At 44.3% G+C, this 19,259-nt stretch overlaps 1 protein-coding gene across 3 annotated transcripts in view; it reads right to left on the bottom strand.

The window, feature by feature from the left end:
- Positions 1 to 634: 634 nt before the first annotated feature.
- LOC120502229 (broad substrate specificity ATP-binding cassette transporter ABCG2-like) overlaps positions 635 to 19,259 on the bottom strand; it is a 26,724-nt gene continuing 8,099 nt past the window's right edge. For 2 of the 3 annotated variants that reach the window (XM_039709455.1, XM_039709453.1), the window contains exons 2-16: positions 17,321 to 17,595; positions 16,595 to 16,654; positions 15,204 to 15,318; positions 12,800 to 12,952; positions 11,935 to 12,092; positions 10,716 to 10,867; positions 9,428 to 9,544; positions 8,319 to 8,584; positions 7,668 to 7,750; positions 7,263 to 7,352; positions 5,727 to 5,851; positions 5,222 to 5,376; positions 3,685 to 3,774; positions 2,405 to 2,517; positions 635 to 1,529 (exon numbers count right to left, since the gene is read on the bottom strand). In XM_039709455.1, the coding sequence (XP_039565389.1) occupies positions 1,382 to 1,529; positions 2,405 to 2,517; positions 3,685 to 3,774; positions 5,222 to 5,376; positions 5,727 to 5,851; positions 7,263 to 7,352; positions 7,668 to 7,750; positions 8,319 to 8,584; positions 9,428 to 9,544; positions 10,716 to 10,867; positions 11,935 to 12,092; positions 12,800 to 12,952; positions 15,204 to 15,318; positions 16,595 to 16,654; positions 17,321 to 17,595 (2,100 nt within the window). In that variant the 3' untranslated portion in view covers positions 635 to 1,381. Of the gene's footprint in view, positions 1,530 to 2,404; positions 2,518 to 3,684; positions 3,775 to 5,221; positions 5,377 to 5,726; positions 5,852 to 7,262; positions 7,353 to 7,667; positions 7,751 to 8,318; positions 8,585 to 9,427; positions 9,545 to 10,715; positions 10,868 to 11,934; positions 12,093 to 12,799; positions 12,953 to 15,203; positions 15,319 to 16,594; positions 16,655 to 17,320; positions 17,596 to 19,064; positions 19,254 to 19,259 lie in introns of those variants that run through there. The other variant, XM_039709454.1, reaches the window with a different exon arrangement.

The following is a 19,259-nucleotide window of genomic DNA, read 5'->3' as shown; positions in this document are numbered from 1 at the left end:
ACGGCCCGGAGCCGCCTCCTCCGGCCCGCGCCAGGCCGGGCCCGCCCCGCGCCCGGCGCAAGGAGGAGCCCCGGAGCCTCCGCCCCCGAGCGGCGGCCAAGGCAGGTGTGCCGGCACTGTGGGGGCGCGGCTGCAGGAAAGAGACAAATACTGAGGTGTAAAACGCGGTACGAGGTTGCTTTGCCCCAGCCGTTAAAGGCAGCGAAGCCGAACCGAGCGCCTGGTTTGTGCTCGATGCGGCTGCGCTCTCAGCGCGATCATTTCCCCCTTCCCAGCGCACCGCTCATCGCGAGGGCACCGGCAGCACCCTCACACCGCCCGCCCGGCTCAGGGGCTGCGCCAGCCCGACCCGCACAGGACAACTCTCCAGTCCTGTGCTGGAGGATGTCTTCCTCTGGCTCAGCTGATCCGCTTACCTCTGCAGGTCATAATGAGATTTAAAAGCATCTCTTCTGCTGCTGATGAGGTGGCCAGGAGACAAGTAGTGGCATGATAGTCCATCCTGTGGGGACTGTGGTTCGTGTTGCTGTAGTTGCCACAGCCATCTCTACATAGATTTTTTTTCAGTGCATAGTGTAAGTAACACTATATACAGATAGTGCAGCTAAGAACTGAGTCTGTTGTTAAAAACTTCTGCCAGTAGTAAGTATACAAATTTTTATTTAGAAAGTAATAAAGAAAAGGGGCATTCTCTCTCCTCCTTTTAAAGCAGTAAATATATTTCTTGCTGTTCATGGCAGGGGGGGGAAGTTTTTTGGTTCTTTTTTTCTTAAGTACAACAGTACATATTTATCTTCTTAGGTGAGATGTCTAACACTACTGCTATTTAGTTTTTAATAAAGCTAAAGTTGTTTCTGGAAGTAGCTTCCACTGAGAAGCTACTACAAGTACAACTTTCTTTCCTGGTAATGAGTGCTTGGTCTCTGTACTGACTTCAAATCAAATCAAATGCATCTCCAACACATGGTGAATGGTCTCTGTCTCTCCTCAGATGTGACAAGCACTAACAAGGGACAATATATTATATAAATGCCACCATCACCTTCCATCTTTTGTGACGGAGAAGCTCACATGTTCAATGGAATATTTTGTGTATAAGCTGGCCACAGAATAATAACAGTTTACAATATAAAGTTTGATATGTACCTAAGAATTATGAGAATTGTATTTTCTTAGGAAAAATCACTTACACAATGTACATTAATGCATTTCTTCTTAAAACCCACAATCCTATGGAGATCATGCTCCAGAAACAGGGGAACAGGCTTCACATCTGAAGTCCAGTAAAGTAAGCTGAAACTTTTTGGCAATCTCCAGTAGGCCCTAACAAGCTTTGCAGTTTTAACACCGGAGAAGCTGCAGGGCAAGGCAACACAGGAGTCTATGTGAACTTCCTCATGAACCGGAGTTTTGCATAGGCAATGATAAGGAAGATAACAGTCATGCAGAAGAGAGCCACTATGTTTTCCCACATTGCCCAGGTGGTAGGGGCAATTCCTTGGCTGCACAGGTATGCTTCACCAGAACACCTGCAGAAAAGCACGAGGCACAAGTTCATATTACTATGTAGCACACATCTTCAGGTAATTACTTTTATTCCTGTTTTACAAAGATCCTTCTACCCTCAACTCTGCAAAACAGGTGATAGAAATAGAGAACCCAACACCAAATAAAACTCAAGGGACAAATCTCTAGTTCTCAGTTTTTTCAGTAGCCACCTAATTGTTCTTTATAGATAACTGGCAATTTATGAGGAAACCTCAGAACCATCTTAAACCATGGTAAGTACAGAAGCATTAGCTTTCCCTCAACAATCACTGGAAGTCCAAAAGCCATGGAAACAGTACTCTAGCATTGTTCCCTGCAAAATATTCAGCCTGTCATCTTTCTAGTACAAATCACGAAATAGTTGCACTGCTACAGCTTAAGGTATCAATAGCCAAGAGTATTTCACATGGAGCAAAATGGAGCACTGCGAGAGAGATACCTTGGCTCTCTCTGTATCTGCAGGGAGGTTAATATTGAAAAGTTCTGTTGGGGAGGCATATTTCTGATCACAGGTCTACTGCTTTCCAGCAACTCTGTAGCTGTCCACACACTGCACTTCCATTGTTAAGTTACCCTGAATTTGTTTAGGAAAACTGATCAATTAGGGCTAGGTTATCAAAGACAAAACTTAATTTAGCTCAGCTGCCTATTTTTACAAGTAAAGTTTCATCCCTACTTCACTCTTGGGTAACTGTGGAGTTTTACTGTATAATCCTAAAATACATTATTTGGGACATGTTGTTGAGACTGGCTTGTAAGTGGCTATTCTGCGGACAGTACAAAAATTTGACGCAGTCAGACTTCCCTTTATGCAAGCCATCACGATTCAGGCCCAGAACCACCATGAGTTACTTACATTTCTTCTGAAATATTGGGGGGACAACTGCCTGAGTCTCCCACTAACACTGTAGCATTTGAATTCTTCTCACCACAGAAGTAGAGATCTCTGTACTCGTTCACCTGAAGAGCCTAGGGAAAAAGGAAGACACAAGATTTTTACGGAGTTCATGGTTTGCGCTGTTAAAACTTCTGTTGAAACACTTCAAAGGAACTTGATTATTAGAATACACATAGCATCATTCTTGGAATCATATGTTCATGTTCCTTTTTATTTTCAAGCTCTTAGACACTGCCTTTCTTAGCCAACTACTCCAAGTTCTACATGCAAGGTGGTTTGGTGTCCCAGGCCTTGGCTTCAAAGTTACTTATGGGTTTCTGTCTTGACAGCTACAAGTTCCTGTTCATCCACATTCACCTGGGTCAATCTACTGATCCACAAAATCATGTGGCTGCAGGCAGATACCCCAGCATCACCACACTGAAGGCATGGCAAAGTCAGCCAAAGCAAGAGGTGAAAGCTCTAGCTCTAGCATCCTGCACTCACTGCTATCTCAGAGGACACTTCCACATTGAGTAACACTGATAAAACATCTCAGGGATACCCAAACAATGAGGTCTCACACATCTCCCACCCTGTACCAGCTCCAGTATTCACTGCAGTCATTGTTACTTGAAGTAGGACACTATTCCTTCCAAAGAGGCTTGGCAAGGATGCAAACAAGAAATGGAAACACAACTCCCACCTGTGACCTGCTCTATTTACTGTGTTTCAAGCAGCTGCACCCTTAGATTTCTGGTACCCCAGCTCCTTACTATTCAGAAAAGTCAAATTTCATTTCAGAGGAAGCCACACTGAAGACTGAGACACTTGTGAACTATAGTAAATCATTTAACCAGCTGGAAAGTCATTGGCCCCAGACTGGCCACCCATACAGAAGTGTCTGGAGAGGCTGTACAATACTTGATTTTATTCTAAACCACAGAGATCAACTACTCAGGCGAGGAATTAGTGCCTGACTGGACAGCTTGCTCTGCAGTTGTCCAAGCAGCACTAATTATGTAGCACAAAATGTTTGTTCAGTCCCTGACACTTCCAGCTCTCACACAGACTTCTAAATTTCACTTCCTTTTTGAGGCTGGCTGGTTTATTCTTTTTTTTTTTTTTACCATGTTCATGCAATGAAACCAACCAAATCTAGCTTTTAAGAGAACTTCATATGTTATACTCAAAACGTCTCCAGGAAGCAGCAGTGTGGCTACATTACTCAGAGGAGACCAATGCTGCTTTCTACTCACAGTGAGGCCGTATCGGGGGATGCTGAAGTACTTGAGCCAGTTCAGCCAGCCCATTACTGAAGGGAGGTTCACTAAGAGGCCAGAAAAGATCTGAAATAGAACAGAGGAGATTGATGAGTCACAAACTCTGTTTACTGCAAAATAATACCATTCCTGCACAGATGCTGCAGCTCCCAGCAGAGCTGCACTGGGATTGATGGACCTACTACTGCTGTCATCCCTGTACCCACAGACATGAGTTGGAGCCTTGTAGCACTCCCATACTGCTGGCCCAACAGCACACCCGAGTACTTCAGCTAAACTGCTTATAAAGAGATCAGAAAGGTTTTCTACATCCACATGTGAGCTAAGAAGCATGATCACAACTTCTTACTGAGGAGGACTGTCCTATGGCAGAGGTAGGCAGAGGCTAAAGAAGACAAGAGAAATTAAAAAGAGATGAGAGACTGGAGAGATGAGAGACTGGAGAATTTAAAAAGGAGAAAAATGGGTAGCCTTAAGAGCTGTTATTATTTCAGTCTTCTCCTCTGTCCTACATCTTTCATCCACACTTTCTCTCATCTGGAAAAAGATTTGCTTTTACTTTCTATCACAAGTGGTCTTCATAGCTAAACATGACACTTCAGCCTCTGCTTCATCACAAGTGATCTTGTGCTTATTCCACTGACTTTCAGGACATGCATGTGTCACTCCTTATACACTGTGACTTAACTCAATGTCCATCAGTTGCCCTTCAGTACACATGCACACTTCTTACCCACAGTGAGCAGTTGAAGCAGTGCAATGTCACTTGGCTTATTGCAAAAGCAGCTTAATTTGCTTAAATTGCAAATTGAAGAATAAGGAATGTACTGTGGCTCAGTGTACATACAGAGATAGTGACCAGGAATCATCAAACAAGAAAGATGTATCTTGGTAGGTTTCACAGTCAAAGACATTTCATCATCAGCATCACCTCTCTGAAAAAGAACTCAGAGCTCTCATCTCTGAGAAGTCAAAATTCCCTGCTCTCTCTCTTCTTCTCTTCCTTAAAAAATCCTTGGGGAAGAGTATTGAAGTAATTTCTTGAATCCCAAGGTAACATTGAATTACAAAAAAAGAAGGGTTTTGCCTTTTGTACCACTTGGGCAGCAAAAATTAATGCAAAAAACCAACAGATCTAAAGTTTATTTCAAGGCTTTTTCCTTTTAAATGATCTAGTTGATCACTTTGATTTCTAATACTGGAAATGCAAGATTTTTTAAAATCAATCTTTGTAAGGACAATTTGATTTTAAAAAGTAACACGTGTTTGGGGCACACTGTTTGGAAAGCTCTGGTGGCATCACACCTACTGAACTGCACCCAACCCTTACACTACAAGCTGCAGAAGTATATCTGTGACTACAGTGGCAGTGAAATCACAAGCATGGGGCTGACATGCCACTGGACTATGGATATTTTAGCCTGCCTAGGGTAAGCTCAAGCCAGTCCTCTCAGCTGGTCTCAGCTCTTCCCTCCCCTCCACCAAAGGAGCACACCGCCCCTAATATACTTACAAGCATCAGGACAAAACAAATGGTGATGAGCAGATTGGCCACAGCCACCACATCCATCCCAGCACTGATAGCCAGGGACATGGCTGTGGCAGTGTAGGACACCAGTATCAGGGTCAGCATGAAGAAGAAGAACCGCCCTGCAACAGCTTGGTATCCTGTCAAAAAGCAGAAAGGTAAGAGTGCAGTAAGCAACCACGAATTCCAGAGAAGTACCCTTGGATTCCTATACAAGACAGGCAAATCAGGAAGAAAGACCAAGTCTGGAGTTGGCAGGAACTTTGCATGCTTCAAAGGCCCAAAGAGCATTACCAGAAGATGTCGTCAGGCAAGTCCCTGTGTTAGATTGCTGCTGTCTCTGCCCCTGCCCCCAAGTCTTCCAAAGTTATGATGCCAAGCACTTAAATCAGCTAAGGTTCAAGTAGGAGTATGTTATAGATACAGGAATCTGGCTAAGTCAGAAATGTGTTGGAAGACAACAGGTTCAATGAAAGCATCAATTCTTTACCAATCATCCAGTAACTGATGCATGAGAATATGATGGCTGGAGTAGTTCTCATGGGCAGCAGATCTCCTATCATCAAGGCCAGGAAGTAGGCAGACACACGGTAATATCCACTGGTGTACTGATGGCTGCGAGGACAGGAAGGAGGGGAGTTGTACAGATTTACAGGTTCTCTAGGAAGCAGGCTCAGAGTGCGTGTTTGATTCATCATGACTTGTTTTCTGATCTTTCTACCACTGACTCCTCTCTATGCAAATTGCTTATATTCTCTGTGCTATCACTGACACTCTGTGAAGTGAGGGCTGGTCTGTCTCTCAGACCCTGCAATCAAACAGCACACCAAGTGAATGAAACACTGTGTGACTGCTAAGTAAAATATTATAAAAGAACTCCCAAGTCTCTTTTCAAAGAAAAAGATCCTTAATACAAGAGCACAGGAAGCATTAGACTTCTAAACTGGAGGAACACTTCATCCACTGCTAACTGATACAGATGCTTCCAGGGAAGAAGGAATGATACCCAACAATGGGAAAACACCTTTGGGACATCAACTCACCTCCAGTTCAGGGCAATTAAATGCCATTATGATTGTTTTGCTGCTTAATGGAGTTCATGAAAAGATGTTTTAACAGGTGAGGTGCCTAAATCCCCATTGACACAGCTGGTAAACTGCACTGGCAAGCATGGCAGACTAGCAAGAAATGGCAGTGTGGGAGAATTTCACTCCTCAGCAGCTGTTAGGGACAACAAGCTGCTCTGAGCAGCCTGTGGATGGACATGTACATTCCAGGTATAAATCTCCAGTTCCTGTTTTACTGCATAGGATCTGTCTCTTGCACTTCTATTGTATGAGCTGGAGGCACCTCCAAATGACACTTTTAATATATATGTATGTATACATGGTGTATACTGTATCTACATGCATTTACATGACATATGTATACACACATACAAAAACATATATGTATATATATGTATAACTATAAAGATATTCTACATAAATAATATTATAAGTAAATGACTATATTTCATTATATTTTAATTACTTATAACAACAATGTAGTAATCAAGCACATCCCTCTAAACACAGAGATGCACTTGATTATTAATGAGCTCTTGTAAGCCAGACAGCGGCCCCCTTCATCCCTTGCAAAGTTTTTCCAGGAACTCTCCCTTCATTTTTGCACAGTCTTGCCACTTTAGGACTATTGCAAGACTGTGTGTCAGCCCTCGTGAGAAAGAGGGCAGGAAGGATTCACAGTCTGCAGGATTCACACGCAGACCTCAAAACCAGCTGTTACCAAAACTGGGTAGGAAAAACAGTAAGCTGTCACACAGCAAGCAAGTAAAAGCATTTCCTCCTTCCCCCAGCTCTTAGTATTTCAGCTCTTTGCTCTACAGACTAACTTAGCATTACTATTACAATCTCATGTTGCAAGGGAGCAATCAAATCTTTGGTGGCAATAATTTGTTCAGCGTGTAAGATACTGCCCCATCTCATTCCAGGGTATGAGACAGTCCAAGTGCCTTACTACTTACACAAACAGTTTCTTGTCTCTGATGAATAGCTCAATTGCAGAGACACTGGAAAAACACTGGTTTGTAGTGACAAAAAACAAGGATCCAACCCTAGAAGACAAAACAGAACGGTGGAAAAGTGAGGAAACAAACTCTGTCCATAGAATGGAGATACTTAATTGTGCTACTGTAAATCTTAGCTGTATCCTTCACCTTCCCTTTTACATCCCCTTTGTACTTATGTGCAAGCCTGACAGATCTATGGCCCCTTTAGGACCCCTGGCAATTCTATGCTGCAGTGCACTGAGACTTATGAACCCAACCCTCCTTTGTATTTCAAGTGGATTCCAAGGCATTCCTTCCCTGTGCTTCAAACCTGTCTGCTACAGATAGAAAAATGAGGAAAGCTTTGGCTTTTTATCTTACCGATTCTGAATGCCACTTCGGTCCAGTTTTACACCAAAAAAGATAGCACCCACAACCAAGGCTAGAATTACAGTCACTGCAATCTGGAAGTGGAAAAAAAAAGAAAGGTAAAAGGAAATCCTTCACGTAAGTAAAAAAATATAGGAACTAACATTATTAAGTCATTAATTATTATATGCAGGGCTTAAGATTCACACCTCCCTAAAGCCTTGCTCTTGTGAGACAATGTATACCTATGACACACACAATTAAAATCCTTATGATGGTTTTTCAGATTTTATCCTCTTCACTTTCCTACTTTGCTCTTTGGCTAAGGAGAGTTTAGGAGAAACACGCTTATAGAATAACCAAGTTTAAATTTTAAAGTGAGGCACAAAATTAGTATCACCCTAGAAGATCCCTATGTGACCCAGAGAATGGAGCACTTTCCCCCTACCCCAATCTTCAGTGCAGTAGTTCTTATGCTAAACTAAACTGGAGATTTTTTCCAAAAGCCACAAAAGTAGCTAAGCATCTCACTCCACTTACATGGCAGTGGCACAGGACTTTTCTGTTTCTCTAACTGCCTTTGAAAACATGTTCTGTCTTACAAACTGCAGATTATGGGACTGAGAGCAGCAAGAGTCTGGACTTTTAGCAGTTGTTACCTACTTGTGCAATGGAGGCCTGTGGGTTCCTGATGAGATTTTTCAGGGAACGCTTGGAGACCCAGTACAGCTGAGTGAAGAATCCATTTGCATAGGTGATCTCATGCTCCTGCTTGGATAGTCTCTGCTTGCTTCCCCGTCCAAGCTCCACTTTCCCCAGTGCTTCCTTTGTGCTCTGATACAGGCTCGAGCTGAGATACTTCTGGTGCAGCACATCTACCACACTGCTATCCACGTTGCCTTCTGTCACTCCATTTTCACTGCTCACTTCTGAGTGAGAAAAAGAAGATATGGCTTGTGATTCCCTAGGAACCTGACCTTCAGATATGGCCTATCAATAAGCTCAGCAATTTTGCAGGCTGAAGAAAAAGGGCAGAAATGCCCAGAGAATTTGAGTTGTTTAAGCTTCAGCCCTGAGTTTAAGAGGCTAGCTTGAGTTTTTCCTACATTTTTAATTGGATCTAGCTAATCTGCCCATTCTTTCTGGTACAAAATGGTCATATTCTTGTAACATAGCATCAGAAAACCTTTGTTTCATTGAATTTGGGAAAAATCAGTGTTTGCTCTGATTCACATCACTTCGGTGATGTGAACAGCTTTATAACTGCTTTACAAAATCTGTTCCCTTAGTCCTTCAGTTAACAATGTGCTACATGATACCCAAGTAAGTATTTCCAAACATTTCACTCACTATATTGGTAGAGAATTTGTTCTCTTACAGTTCCAATCTCTTTCACTCTCCTGTAAATCCAACACTGCCTTCATCTATCTACCTAGTCTTCTCTGCAGCAGCCTCTTATGTGACTGAAAACTTGTCAGCTGCCTCTTCAGACTAAGCAGTTCTGGTTTTTCAAGTTTTTCCCTCACAGGCTTTTTTAAAATGTTTGGTATTTGTCATTACTCTCCTATACTACTGAAGTGAAAAAAATCCATTTAAAAAGTTTTCTAATTTCTTTAAAGAAGCCCAAAACAAACTATATCTATTAGTAGGACAATGAAAAGATAATGAAATGCCCTTAGACTCAAGGAAACCCAGAGAATAAAAGCTTGCCATCACCACATACAATTTCCCTTCTACATTAGCCAGCAGTGGATTTCTCCTTTGCAATTTACCTTTTCCTGTGTCCACAGGTCCTTGATCTTCCTTGTTTGCTGCCACAGCAGTTGAATCACCATTTATGACATCAAGGAAGAAGTCAGCTGGATTATTAAAGGGTTCACATTCATATCCTAAAAAAAACCAGAACAAACCAAAACCACACATGCAACGTGTTTGCATTGCACAGGGCATGCCTCAGAAGGTCAGGTCTAATACTATATCACTTTTCCATAACCCTATTACCAGAAAACTTCACTGCTTTTTGTAAGTGTTACTTTACAGCAGTAGATGGAAAGGATTTAGGAGATGGTGAATCCAGGGTATCTGAAGAGCTTCAAAGCTGCTAATTCACTGATTTCAGGTGAGGAGGAATCTCTACATTGCTTCTACCTCAGCTCAGTATGGACAAATCTTGCCTCCTTCCCAGAGCTGTTCAACCACATTTCACTCTGAAAGACACACAGTTCCTCAGCAGAGGATCCTGGATGTTTGCTTTACAGCCTCAGATATTTCTTCCAGAGGCTCAACTCTTGTTGGTGTTTCCCTGGTCACAAGGATGAAGAAGGGCTGCCCAAGAGCAGCTTCTTATAATACAGTTCTAAGTATGACAAGGAGGAAATTAAAAACAAACAAATCCAAAGACACTTCTACACATTCCCTGAGAGAAAGGAAGTGGGCTACTAAGAGGAGGAGCTGACAGAGAAGTAGTGACACTGGTTAAACCATCTCCATTAGAAAGCCAGAGAAAGCTTACAATCTAATGTGTCCACAGCTGCTTATAAAGATTGGAAGTTCACTCCACATTCTCTGTTCAGACATCCTCACCCTGCTCACCTGAAGAGAGGGCAGCCACTCAACAGTGCAACTATTAACCCATCTTAAGACACACCCTAATTCTGCCCTCTTGGTTGCCCACCTACATTCAGCATAGAGCATATTTTTGGATCAATCTGTACAGATTGCTGCCAATCTGCAGGCTGTGGTTTAAAAAACACTGGATCTGCCACTGAGGCCTACTACAGCTACAAGCATTATCTTGTTTGTTGCACATCATGCTTATACATATCCAGGTGATTCTCGATTTTTGTCCTCAAGCAAAAGGCAAATAAAAGGCAAGAGGGAGCCATGTTCTCTTGTCTGAAATTTTTTAGGTTTCTCATTTTGTCTTTTTCCTGTTCTAACATAACACTGCTTAGACTGTATGTGCACAGTCTCTAACATTGTAGTGATAGAAAATCAAGGACCTGTTATCCCATGCTAGGGCAAGAATCTACAGAGATGCTCTTGGCATGCAAGACTTACCAATAGAACTGAAGTACTCCAGGGCATGTTTTGCAGGACCATGGTACAGCACCTTTCCCGAAGCCAGTAATGTCAGACTGTCAAACAGCTTGAATATGGAATAACGGGGCTGATGGATGGAGAATATGATGGTTCGCCCTCTTCTTGAGAGCCTGACATAGAAACAAAACATCTCTTAATGTTTTAATTAAGGAATTTCAGGAAGGCAAACCCCAAGTATCAAAATCCAAGACAAATACTTGGCAACTTCTCAAGGTCTTGACACAGCAAAACCTTCTCTCCCTTCTTGGTCACTCTATCAGATGCTCCCTGCAAGACAGCACCCATCATTATAGGAGACCATGGCTGCAGCCCAGGTAGCCAAAGTGTGATGCTGTCTGTAGCTAGCAAAGCCTGAGGCCACAGCTGTGTATAAACCCTCCTCACATGCTTTTTATACCAGATGTCAACTTGACTAACTGCAGCAGTCCTACTGTGCTCAATGGCAGTACCAGGTGGTGCTTATCAGGCTGTGGAAGTCTGGCAAGCTGAGATTTCTCTTAGCTCTTCTGCTGAAGATTTACTCTAAAGAAAATTCAAACCAAGTTTTTCTCGAAGCTTGTCAGATGCTCTTTCAAGTGCTTTAGCACTGATGCCCAACAAGGACACTTGATGATCAAAGACCTATATCCACAAACCCCAGACCAAAGCAATCCCCACAAGCAAAACCAGACAACATGCCACAAACCCAGAAGCAGGATTAGAAAGTCATTCTCATTAAATAAGCTTCTTTCATCCTCCCTGCATGTAACTTTGTTCTAATTGTCAGAAGACACCTCACCTCCAAAACATAGGACACTCAGGGTAAATTTGCAGGTGAAGTTTTATCTGAGTTCAAGACTGTTGTTGGGTAATAGACTCAGATGGAAGGCCAAGAAATTATGATTACAAGGCCTGACCTCCCAGTCCACCCTTTGTTGTGGCAAAGGGAAGCTGTCCAAGCTACATCTGCTTTTTGGGCTCCAATCCAATGCTTGCTGTGGAAAGATTCCCATAAGCTTAAAAAGGCTTTGGAAGAGACCCAAACAAATAATTGACCACTACTTCTGAGTATATTTGTCTAGTTTTTATGTTTTTGTTTTTTAGAAGAGCACTTATGACTACTCAGTCATAAGAACATTCCTTTTTTTACTAATGAGTTGTCAACCAAATTGCAACACATTGAAAAACTGACTCTTACTTCTTCAGAAGGATGAGGACTGCATTGGCTGTGCTGGCATCAAGGCCAGTTGTTGGTTCATCCAGAAAAAGGACTGGTGGCTCTGTGATGAGCTCCATCCCAATGTTGGTTCTCTTCCGTTCCCCTCCAGACACTCCCCGGATCAATTCAGTTCCGACCTGCACACAGAAGAAATCAGATATTTGCAACAAGACCCAGTCAGTACATGCTCTGCAGTTGTGGGCTTTCCACACCTAGCAGCCATTTTCACTTTCAGAGTCCCTTTAATGAATTCTAGGACCAAGAGCAGGTGAGTTTGACCTAGTGTGAGGGACTGTGTAGCAGTATGCTAAGCCTGATTTTTAGAGGTATCAGGTGCCTTACGATTTCAGGGAACAAGGATGACACTGACAAGGAAGAGATAGAGTGGGACCACAGCATTCAGAGGAGGCATTAGTGTGTGGGGATGCCTTGTTTTGGTAGCTTGCCTGTTAATACAAGGTCTACACAGAACTTTTCCATCAAAGACCAGTTTTCCATCCCTCAGAACTTTCAGAAATGAGAAAACAATTTTCTTGTCTTGTTCCACAAAGCCAGGAAGTGACTGAACAACTTTCCAAGATGCAATGACTAAGCGACTCTTTCCCTTCTGAATTTATACAACATGCTGGATATGGCCCAAAATCTTCCCCTTTTAGTAGCAAATACAAATACCTCTCTCCAAGCTCCCTCCTGAGCTGGAGACTGATTTCTTGCATGCAATATGGTTTAGTCAGGTTCCTGTTTGTCTTCCTGCAACTGCACTACATACACTATACTGCCCAGAGACAAGTCGTTCAATCTCCAGAGGCAGAGGATTTCTGAGAAAGGTGTTCTTGCTGCTCACCTTAGCATCAGCCACTTTGCTTAATCCCAGCTCATTGATTATCTGGGTGACTCGCTCTTCCTTCTCTTTAATGCTGATGGAGCTGGGGAGTCGCAGCGCAGCAGAGAATTGCAGGTTCTCCCTCACTGTCATCGTGCCCATAACAACATCATCCTGAAAGTACAAATGGACAGTTGGAAAGACTCCTCAGCTTCTGAGTGGGCACGGGAGTCCCTTAGAGGCAGTTACTGGATAAGTTGTTTGCATACTACAGTGGAACCCAGACTGAAGGGCAACTCCTCCTTCAAATTTTACATGACATGAAATTCAAAGTCCTTCAGTAGCAGTCGAGGGGAGATTGTAGCTCTGCAGGCTCCACAGCTGACACCAAGCATCCTCAGCCTGCTTTCAGGCTAAGAAGTTCAAGTGCAGACAGTGTCACTGTGTACTGCACGTGCATTTTGCTTACTAGGCAAAGTGAGGCAGAGCAGGGAGTGATTTTGTAGAGTTAAACTTCTGTCAGTCCAGTTGGAGACAAAGGACGTTGCTAGTGCTCAGTGCTCAAGGCAGAGACACTCAGAGTCAGCTCTGTTCCCAGTAACAAGCCATACCTTGTTGTGGTCCAGAACACCTGCTGAGTTCAGCTGCTCCAACAAGGAGCTTTCCCCAGCTCCTCACTGACAGCAGTTTCTCAGAGAAGCAAGAGTATTACACCAAGACACTCCTGCCATGTCTCAGCTATGTACAACTCTTGGACCTAAGACTTTATACTAAGGGTTACAAAAACTTAAACAGTCATGTGCACTTTAAGGGAGAATCAAATCTATCCAATTGACAGACCTGGGCAGCCTACAGCAACCTGCAACAACCATGAGCCAAGTAAGAGATTTGTCATCAGTTCCATTCAGAGCTCCATCGTCCCCACTTTGGTATTTGTACCAATTTTGTATCCTACAACATGATGAGAAAAGGGCTGCAACACTGGGGAGCTGCTGAGAAACATGCCTGTTACATCAGCCATCTTGGGAAGACATCCCCTAAGCTGCAGGGCAGCAGATTCTTGCCTGTTTTGGGACTCTGCCCACGTCAGATGCAGTGCATCACTACCACACATGATATACCAGTCAACCATGTTTGGCACTGGATTTAACAGAGGAAGACAAGAATGTGCTGCTTTGCTGCCAAAGATGGTTAAGGCATTTCAAACCTTCACTTCCCTTCCCACAACCCCTCAGTCTCTGACCCCAGCCTCCCATTCTCCACTCTCAGATCCACCAACAGAACTGCTGGGTCACTACACGGTGAAACTGTTTAGTTTCACTGGAAACTAAACTGTGAATTTAAGCTTAATACCAAACATAACTAACAGTGGCATGACACCTTCACTTTCAGCATGAATGGAGAGATCACCAGCAGTTTTATAGGGATACCATACGACTTAGCATGCCTATATGCTTATCTGCATAAAAATGATCCTATAATTATGAATTTAGGACTTAAGTGTTCGTAGTTTTTGGTCCATCTTTACTGATCCAGGGAGTACTACATGGGGTGGGAAGGGGGAGAGACCATTTAACGTTTCACCAAGTTGCTTATCATTTTAAAGTTATGTCTGGTTGCTTTGGACATTTGAGAGACAAATGTCTCAAATTGGGACCACTTGTGATAAACATACTGGCTTTTCATCAGCCACTGAGGATCTGAGGATCTCTGACCTGCAGGATCAAGATTTAGCACTAGTCTCATCCCATGGATCCTGTGGAGCCCCCCAGCTGGCAGATTTCAGCTGCCTGTGTCACATCTGCCTGCAGTCAGAACCCTGGATGGTTTCCAGATTTTGCTGCTCATACGACTGCCAAGAATCCCCTTCTCCCCAAGCTCCCCAGGGCTTTGAGGGTCTATTATTGGTCCAGGCCTCCACCCACTTCCGCAGATTCAGGCTTTTCCTGTCTCTGAGTGGAATGAACCTCTGTCACAGCCAGCTAGAATCAGAGGAAGAACAGCAGGGATCTATTTATTTCCTAGAATTATTGTCTGATAGTTTGAAGGTACTTCTGCCAGCTAGAACTGCTTCTGAGTTTGACAGCAAGAGATTTTGGGTGTCATGGTTTTTTCCCTCCATTTTTAAAAAATCTTTGCTAGCACTTCAGGGCAGAGCCCAAAGGCCAAGTCACAGTAGCCCAGCAATCTGGGCATCCATGTGGCTGTGGGAAGACACACCTCTGCTCCTGACTAGGCTAGGAGGAACAGTTTGATCTTATTTCTTCCATATCCCAGATTAAAACTAAAAACTCTAACAGTGAGTTATCAAATTAGGCTCTGTAGGGATCACTGAAAATTACCTAAACTAGTTGTTGATGCTTCCTCATCTTATGTGGTCCTCTATCCCAAGGTCTCCCAGGCCTCCAGGAAGGCAGTTACTCACCTGCACAACATATCCTGAGATGCACTTGAAATTTGGAGGTTGTGGGATGCCATCAATAAGCACTTCTCCAGACAGACCTGCTGGGTCCTTTCTGGCAGCCAGCACATCTAGGAGACTTCAGACAAACACCAGGCATTAGGTTCTGCAATAACTGCTGCTTTTACCCTTGACTGGTTAAGTACCACCAGCCAGGACTGAGTTACAGCCTGCTCACAGTGTGCTGCAAACCAGAGGGCACAGGAAGGGGCTTCCCCTACTCTGCAACCTGTAGCTCTTTGTACAGAAAGTCTGGTGTACATCCAGGATTTTCCAGCACACGGTGTGCCACAGCAGTATGGCAGTGTACAGACGCTCACAATTCACAACAGTCAACCCCCTACAGACATAAACTTGGTCTGTGTATTTACAGATAACCTCAAATGCACGGACAAAAGCACCCTGCTGAGTCGTTGCAGGCTGCTCTCCAGCCAGGGGAGCACTGAACTAACTCCTCTTATCGCAAGGAAATTAATCCATATGGGTGTAAACAAGACAAGAGTTAAGATTAATTCTAGAAAGTATTTTTTTTTAGTGTATCACTGGATATTCTCCTTACTGCCTGTACAGAGGCCAGCCTGTCTGCCAGATAAGTAAACTGCCCTGATGAAGTGCTGCTCTTGAAAGCATCCTGATTAGCCAGCAGTCTCCTGAGAAAAGAAGATCAATGGTCACCACAAAGACAGACCTGTGTGAACCCTGACCATATTTCTGAGCATTTGACTCTTAAAGTCAGAGAGTGACAAAGAGCTCTCTTACAACAGGAGAGAAAACAGCATTAGCACTGGATGGAAATAGTCTACATGGCATTTCTTGTGCCTTCATCCAAACAACTCAAGAATGTGTACACCCCCACCAGCAGGCCACAGCCAAGTTGGGGTAAGGATCCAGAGCATCCTACAGACTCCATTACACCATACCACTGTCAGTTGTCACAGAAGGGTCTGGCCTAGCAGCTTCAAGGAAGAATTGTTACAGTGAGTTAAAAGGGGGTGACATCTTCCATGCCCCAGGGGAGCTTGTGCCCCATCCCCACCCCATTATCAGTGAGAACAGAGCCTACATCTGAGCTCCAGACACCCCAGTTCTGCCTGGTATCTTAACTCAGGCCACCACCAAAGATGACTGCAGTAATATGGAGCACCAGCTGGAGCAGATAAGGCGTGTGACACAGTCATGGTGCAAGAGCTTCAGCAAAGCTGACAGAGGGGCAGGAGGTCAAGCTGCATCACCAGATTTCTCAAAGGCATGCAAAGGTCTAAGCGTGCAGATACCTCACATCTCCCCTAACCCTCAGAATCCCAAATATACTTTGAACAGCTGACTGTCCATTCAAAAGAGCAGAAGGTACTTACGAAGATTTCCCACTCCCTGTTGGCCCCAGGATAGCATTCAAGCCTGGTTTCATAATGCCACTGGAAGAAGGAAAGAGCTGTTAACAAATAAGGACATTTACAAGGACCACCCATATGCAGCTTTTAGTAGATGTGAACAAAATGCTATTGAAAGAAAAACCTCAGAGATTAAAAACTTCTTAAATCTGAAATCAATAAGCATTTTTTCTTTCTGTCCCAGACTGCCAGTCAGAAGAGAATGAGAACTGGACATAAAAAGCAATCTACATAAGACAGAAATTAAGTGTCTTCCCTGCTCAGCAGGGTCTTGAAAAGAAGCAACAACTACTCTCAGAATGGGAACTGGACATAAAAAGCAATCTATGTAAGACAGAAATTGTCTTCCCTGCTCAGCAGGGTCTTGAAAAGAAGCAACAACTACTCTCTGTTGCTCATTTCCTCTGACTGCACCTTGAACCATAGTTATGGGAACCCTCAGATCTTCTGGCCAAAGAGTTCACACGAGTTTGGTCCTAATTTGCTGAGATCAATAACTGAAACTGCTTCAGCTATATTCCAGCTATTTTGCCTAAAAGCAAATCAAAGTGCTTACATGAGCTGCTGACTGGCAGGAGGGCAGTCATTTCTGTACCAGCACAGCTGGATCTGGCAGGTGACACAAGGTCACTGGTTCACAGCAACAGATTAATTCCTACCATCTAGTATTTCATTTAAGCAAACACTTACTTAACATTATGAAGGATCTTCTTTTCCACGATTTTCCGTTTACAAAGGAATCCACTGGACTGCTTAACGGAGTACTGGATGTTATGGAAACTCACAACAGAGCCACGAGGAGATCGGAGGGACTCTTGTGTTGGAATAGAACGTTGGAAATTGCCCACTCCTTCCTCTTCTCCAACAGAAATAATGCTGTGATCGAACGTGTCCGACATCATGCTCTTGTTACACAGGCCAAGCTCCACTGCATGGAGGTCACTGCTGTTTTGAGCAGTTCCCATCTGTTGAGACAAAGAACACAGAAAAAAGCAGGGAAGGAGACGTGAACAAAGATTTCTCCAGAAAGTGTCTTGGAAGAGCAAGTTCATGCACACCACACCAATAGGTACACATGCCAAGTTTCCAAAAGGATGGACATCCGCACCGGAAGACATCCAGCAGTCAGTCCCCAAAGGCACAGAAACCCACAGATTTAGAACTAACCTTTAAGGACTAGAAGTATGCTCTTGAAGTAAATAATGCTTGCTCAAAGGGCATCTAATGAGGCAAAAACAAGCCTACCCATGATGCTCACCATCTCTGGCAACACAGTCAGCACTACTAATGGAAGCTGTTACCACTTGAAGAGACTCAAGCTCACCTTCTTCAGCCGTAACATGCTTACCCCCCAACAAAGGCAGCAGAAAAAGCCTATTAATGAACCCATATAAAGAAGCACAGCAACAAAAACGTTTGTGTTTATGAAAATGAAGCCAGCCACATACATCTTGTTTGCTGCACAAGTCTGTTTTAGAGATATCAATGTGATTAAAATAACAATTACACATGCTAAAAATTACTCTGATGCTGAGGAAAGCCAAGGTGCTCATCAGGTTAAAAGAGCAAGGACAAAGACCTGGCCACAAACACATCCATTGCTAGTTCCTCGAATTTTGTGTGAAGGCAGAAGTATCCCACCAACCACCCTTTACCCACCATCTGCACTTCTTTCCTCACAGGACTGAGAGGGTGATAACTAGTAAGCCCACAGTAATAGATGTCTCAGGGAGAGAGAGAGATGGCCACCCTGTTAGGAAACCGGAGGTACAAAAGCCAGGTTTAAAGAAACGGGAATTGTCCTTTCCTCTGTGCCTCTTCCTATCACTGAAAGCTCAACAAGTTGCATAAGTTTTTCCTTGTATAAGTAAAATTAAAATCAGGGGCAAAGGAAGGGTTGTTTAGTTTGAACCCATACTGAACTCTAAGGCTAGCCGCTCCTGGGAAAGACTTGCTTATGGGAAACAACACAGGATATGCTGGTTACATCAGCAAGAGATGGCTTATACACTTGAAAGGTTGCACAACAGATGATGAGAAAAAAAAAACTAACAGGATGCTAGTGACACTAGGGACAAAGACCCCGTTAGACTTTTGAACATTTTTCTTGTACCTGTCCAGGCTAGGCTCTGTGGTTTAGTTCACCGTACACCCTTTTATGCAGGTTTTTGTATAGCTGCCGATTAGCACTGCCGAGCGGGTGTGTGCACGGACGGCACGAGCAAAGCCTAGCACAGGCTACAGGTAGGCTCGGGCTGAGCAGCACCTCACGGCAGCGCCCCTCTGTCTCCCACCCGCCTCCCGCGGGCTGGTTTCGCCATTAAGCCGGAGCCACGACCCGACCCGGCCGGCCGCGCTCCGCTCTCCTCCCCCGGCCCCGCCAGGAGCGCTGCTCGCCGCCCCCGCCCCGGCCCGGCCCGGCCCGCGCCGTTACCTCGCGGCTGCCGCGGCGCTCGCAGTGGAGGCGGCTCTGCCTTGGCGGCGTTTTATAAGCGGGTCCGAGCGGCGGGTTACATAAAGCGGCGGCGGGGAGTGCCGGCGGTGGCACGCAAACCCCGCCGGTGGCGGGCGAAGGCGGCGGCGATGGAGCCCCGCTCGGCGGGCGGCGCGACCCCCGGGGCGGGGCCGA

This window comes from Passer montanus, unplaced genomic scaffold, assembly GCF_014805655.1.
Source record: "Passer montanus isolate IOZ18808 unplaced genomic scaffold, ASM1480565v1 scaffold21, whole genome shotgun sequence".
NCBI lineage: Eukaryota > Metazoa > Chordata > Aves > Passeriformes > Passeridae > Passer > Passer montanus.
This window is presented reverse-complemented; position numbering and strand designations above follow the sequence as displayed.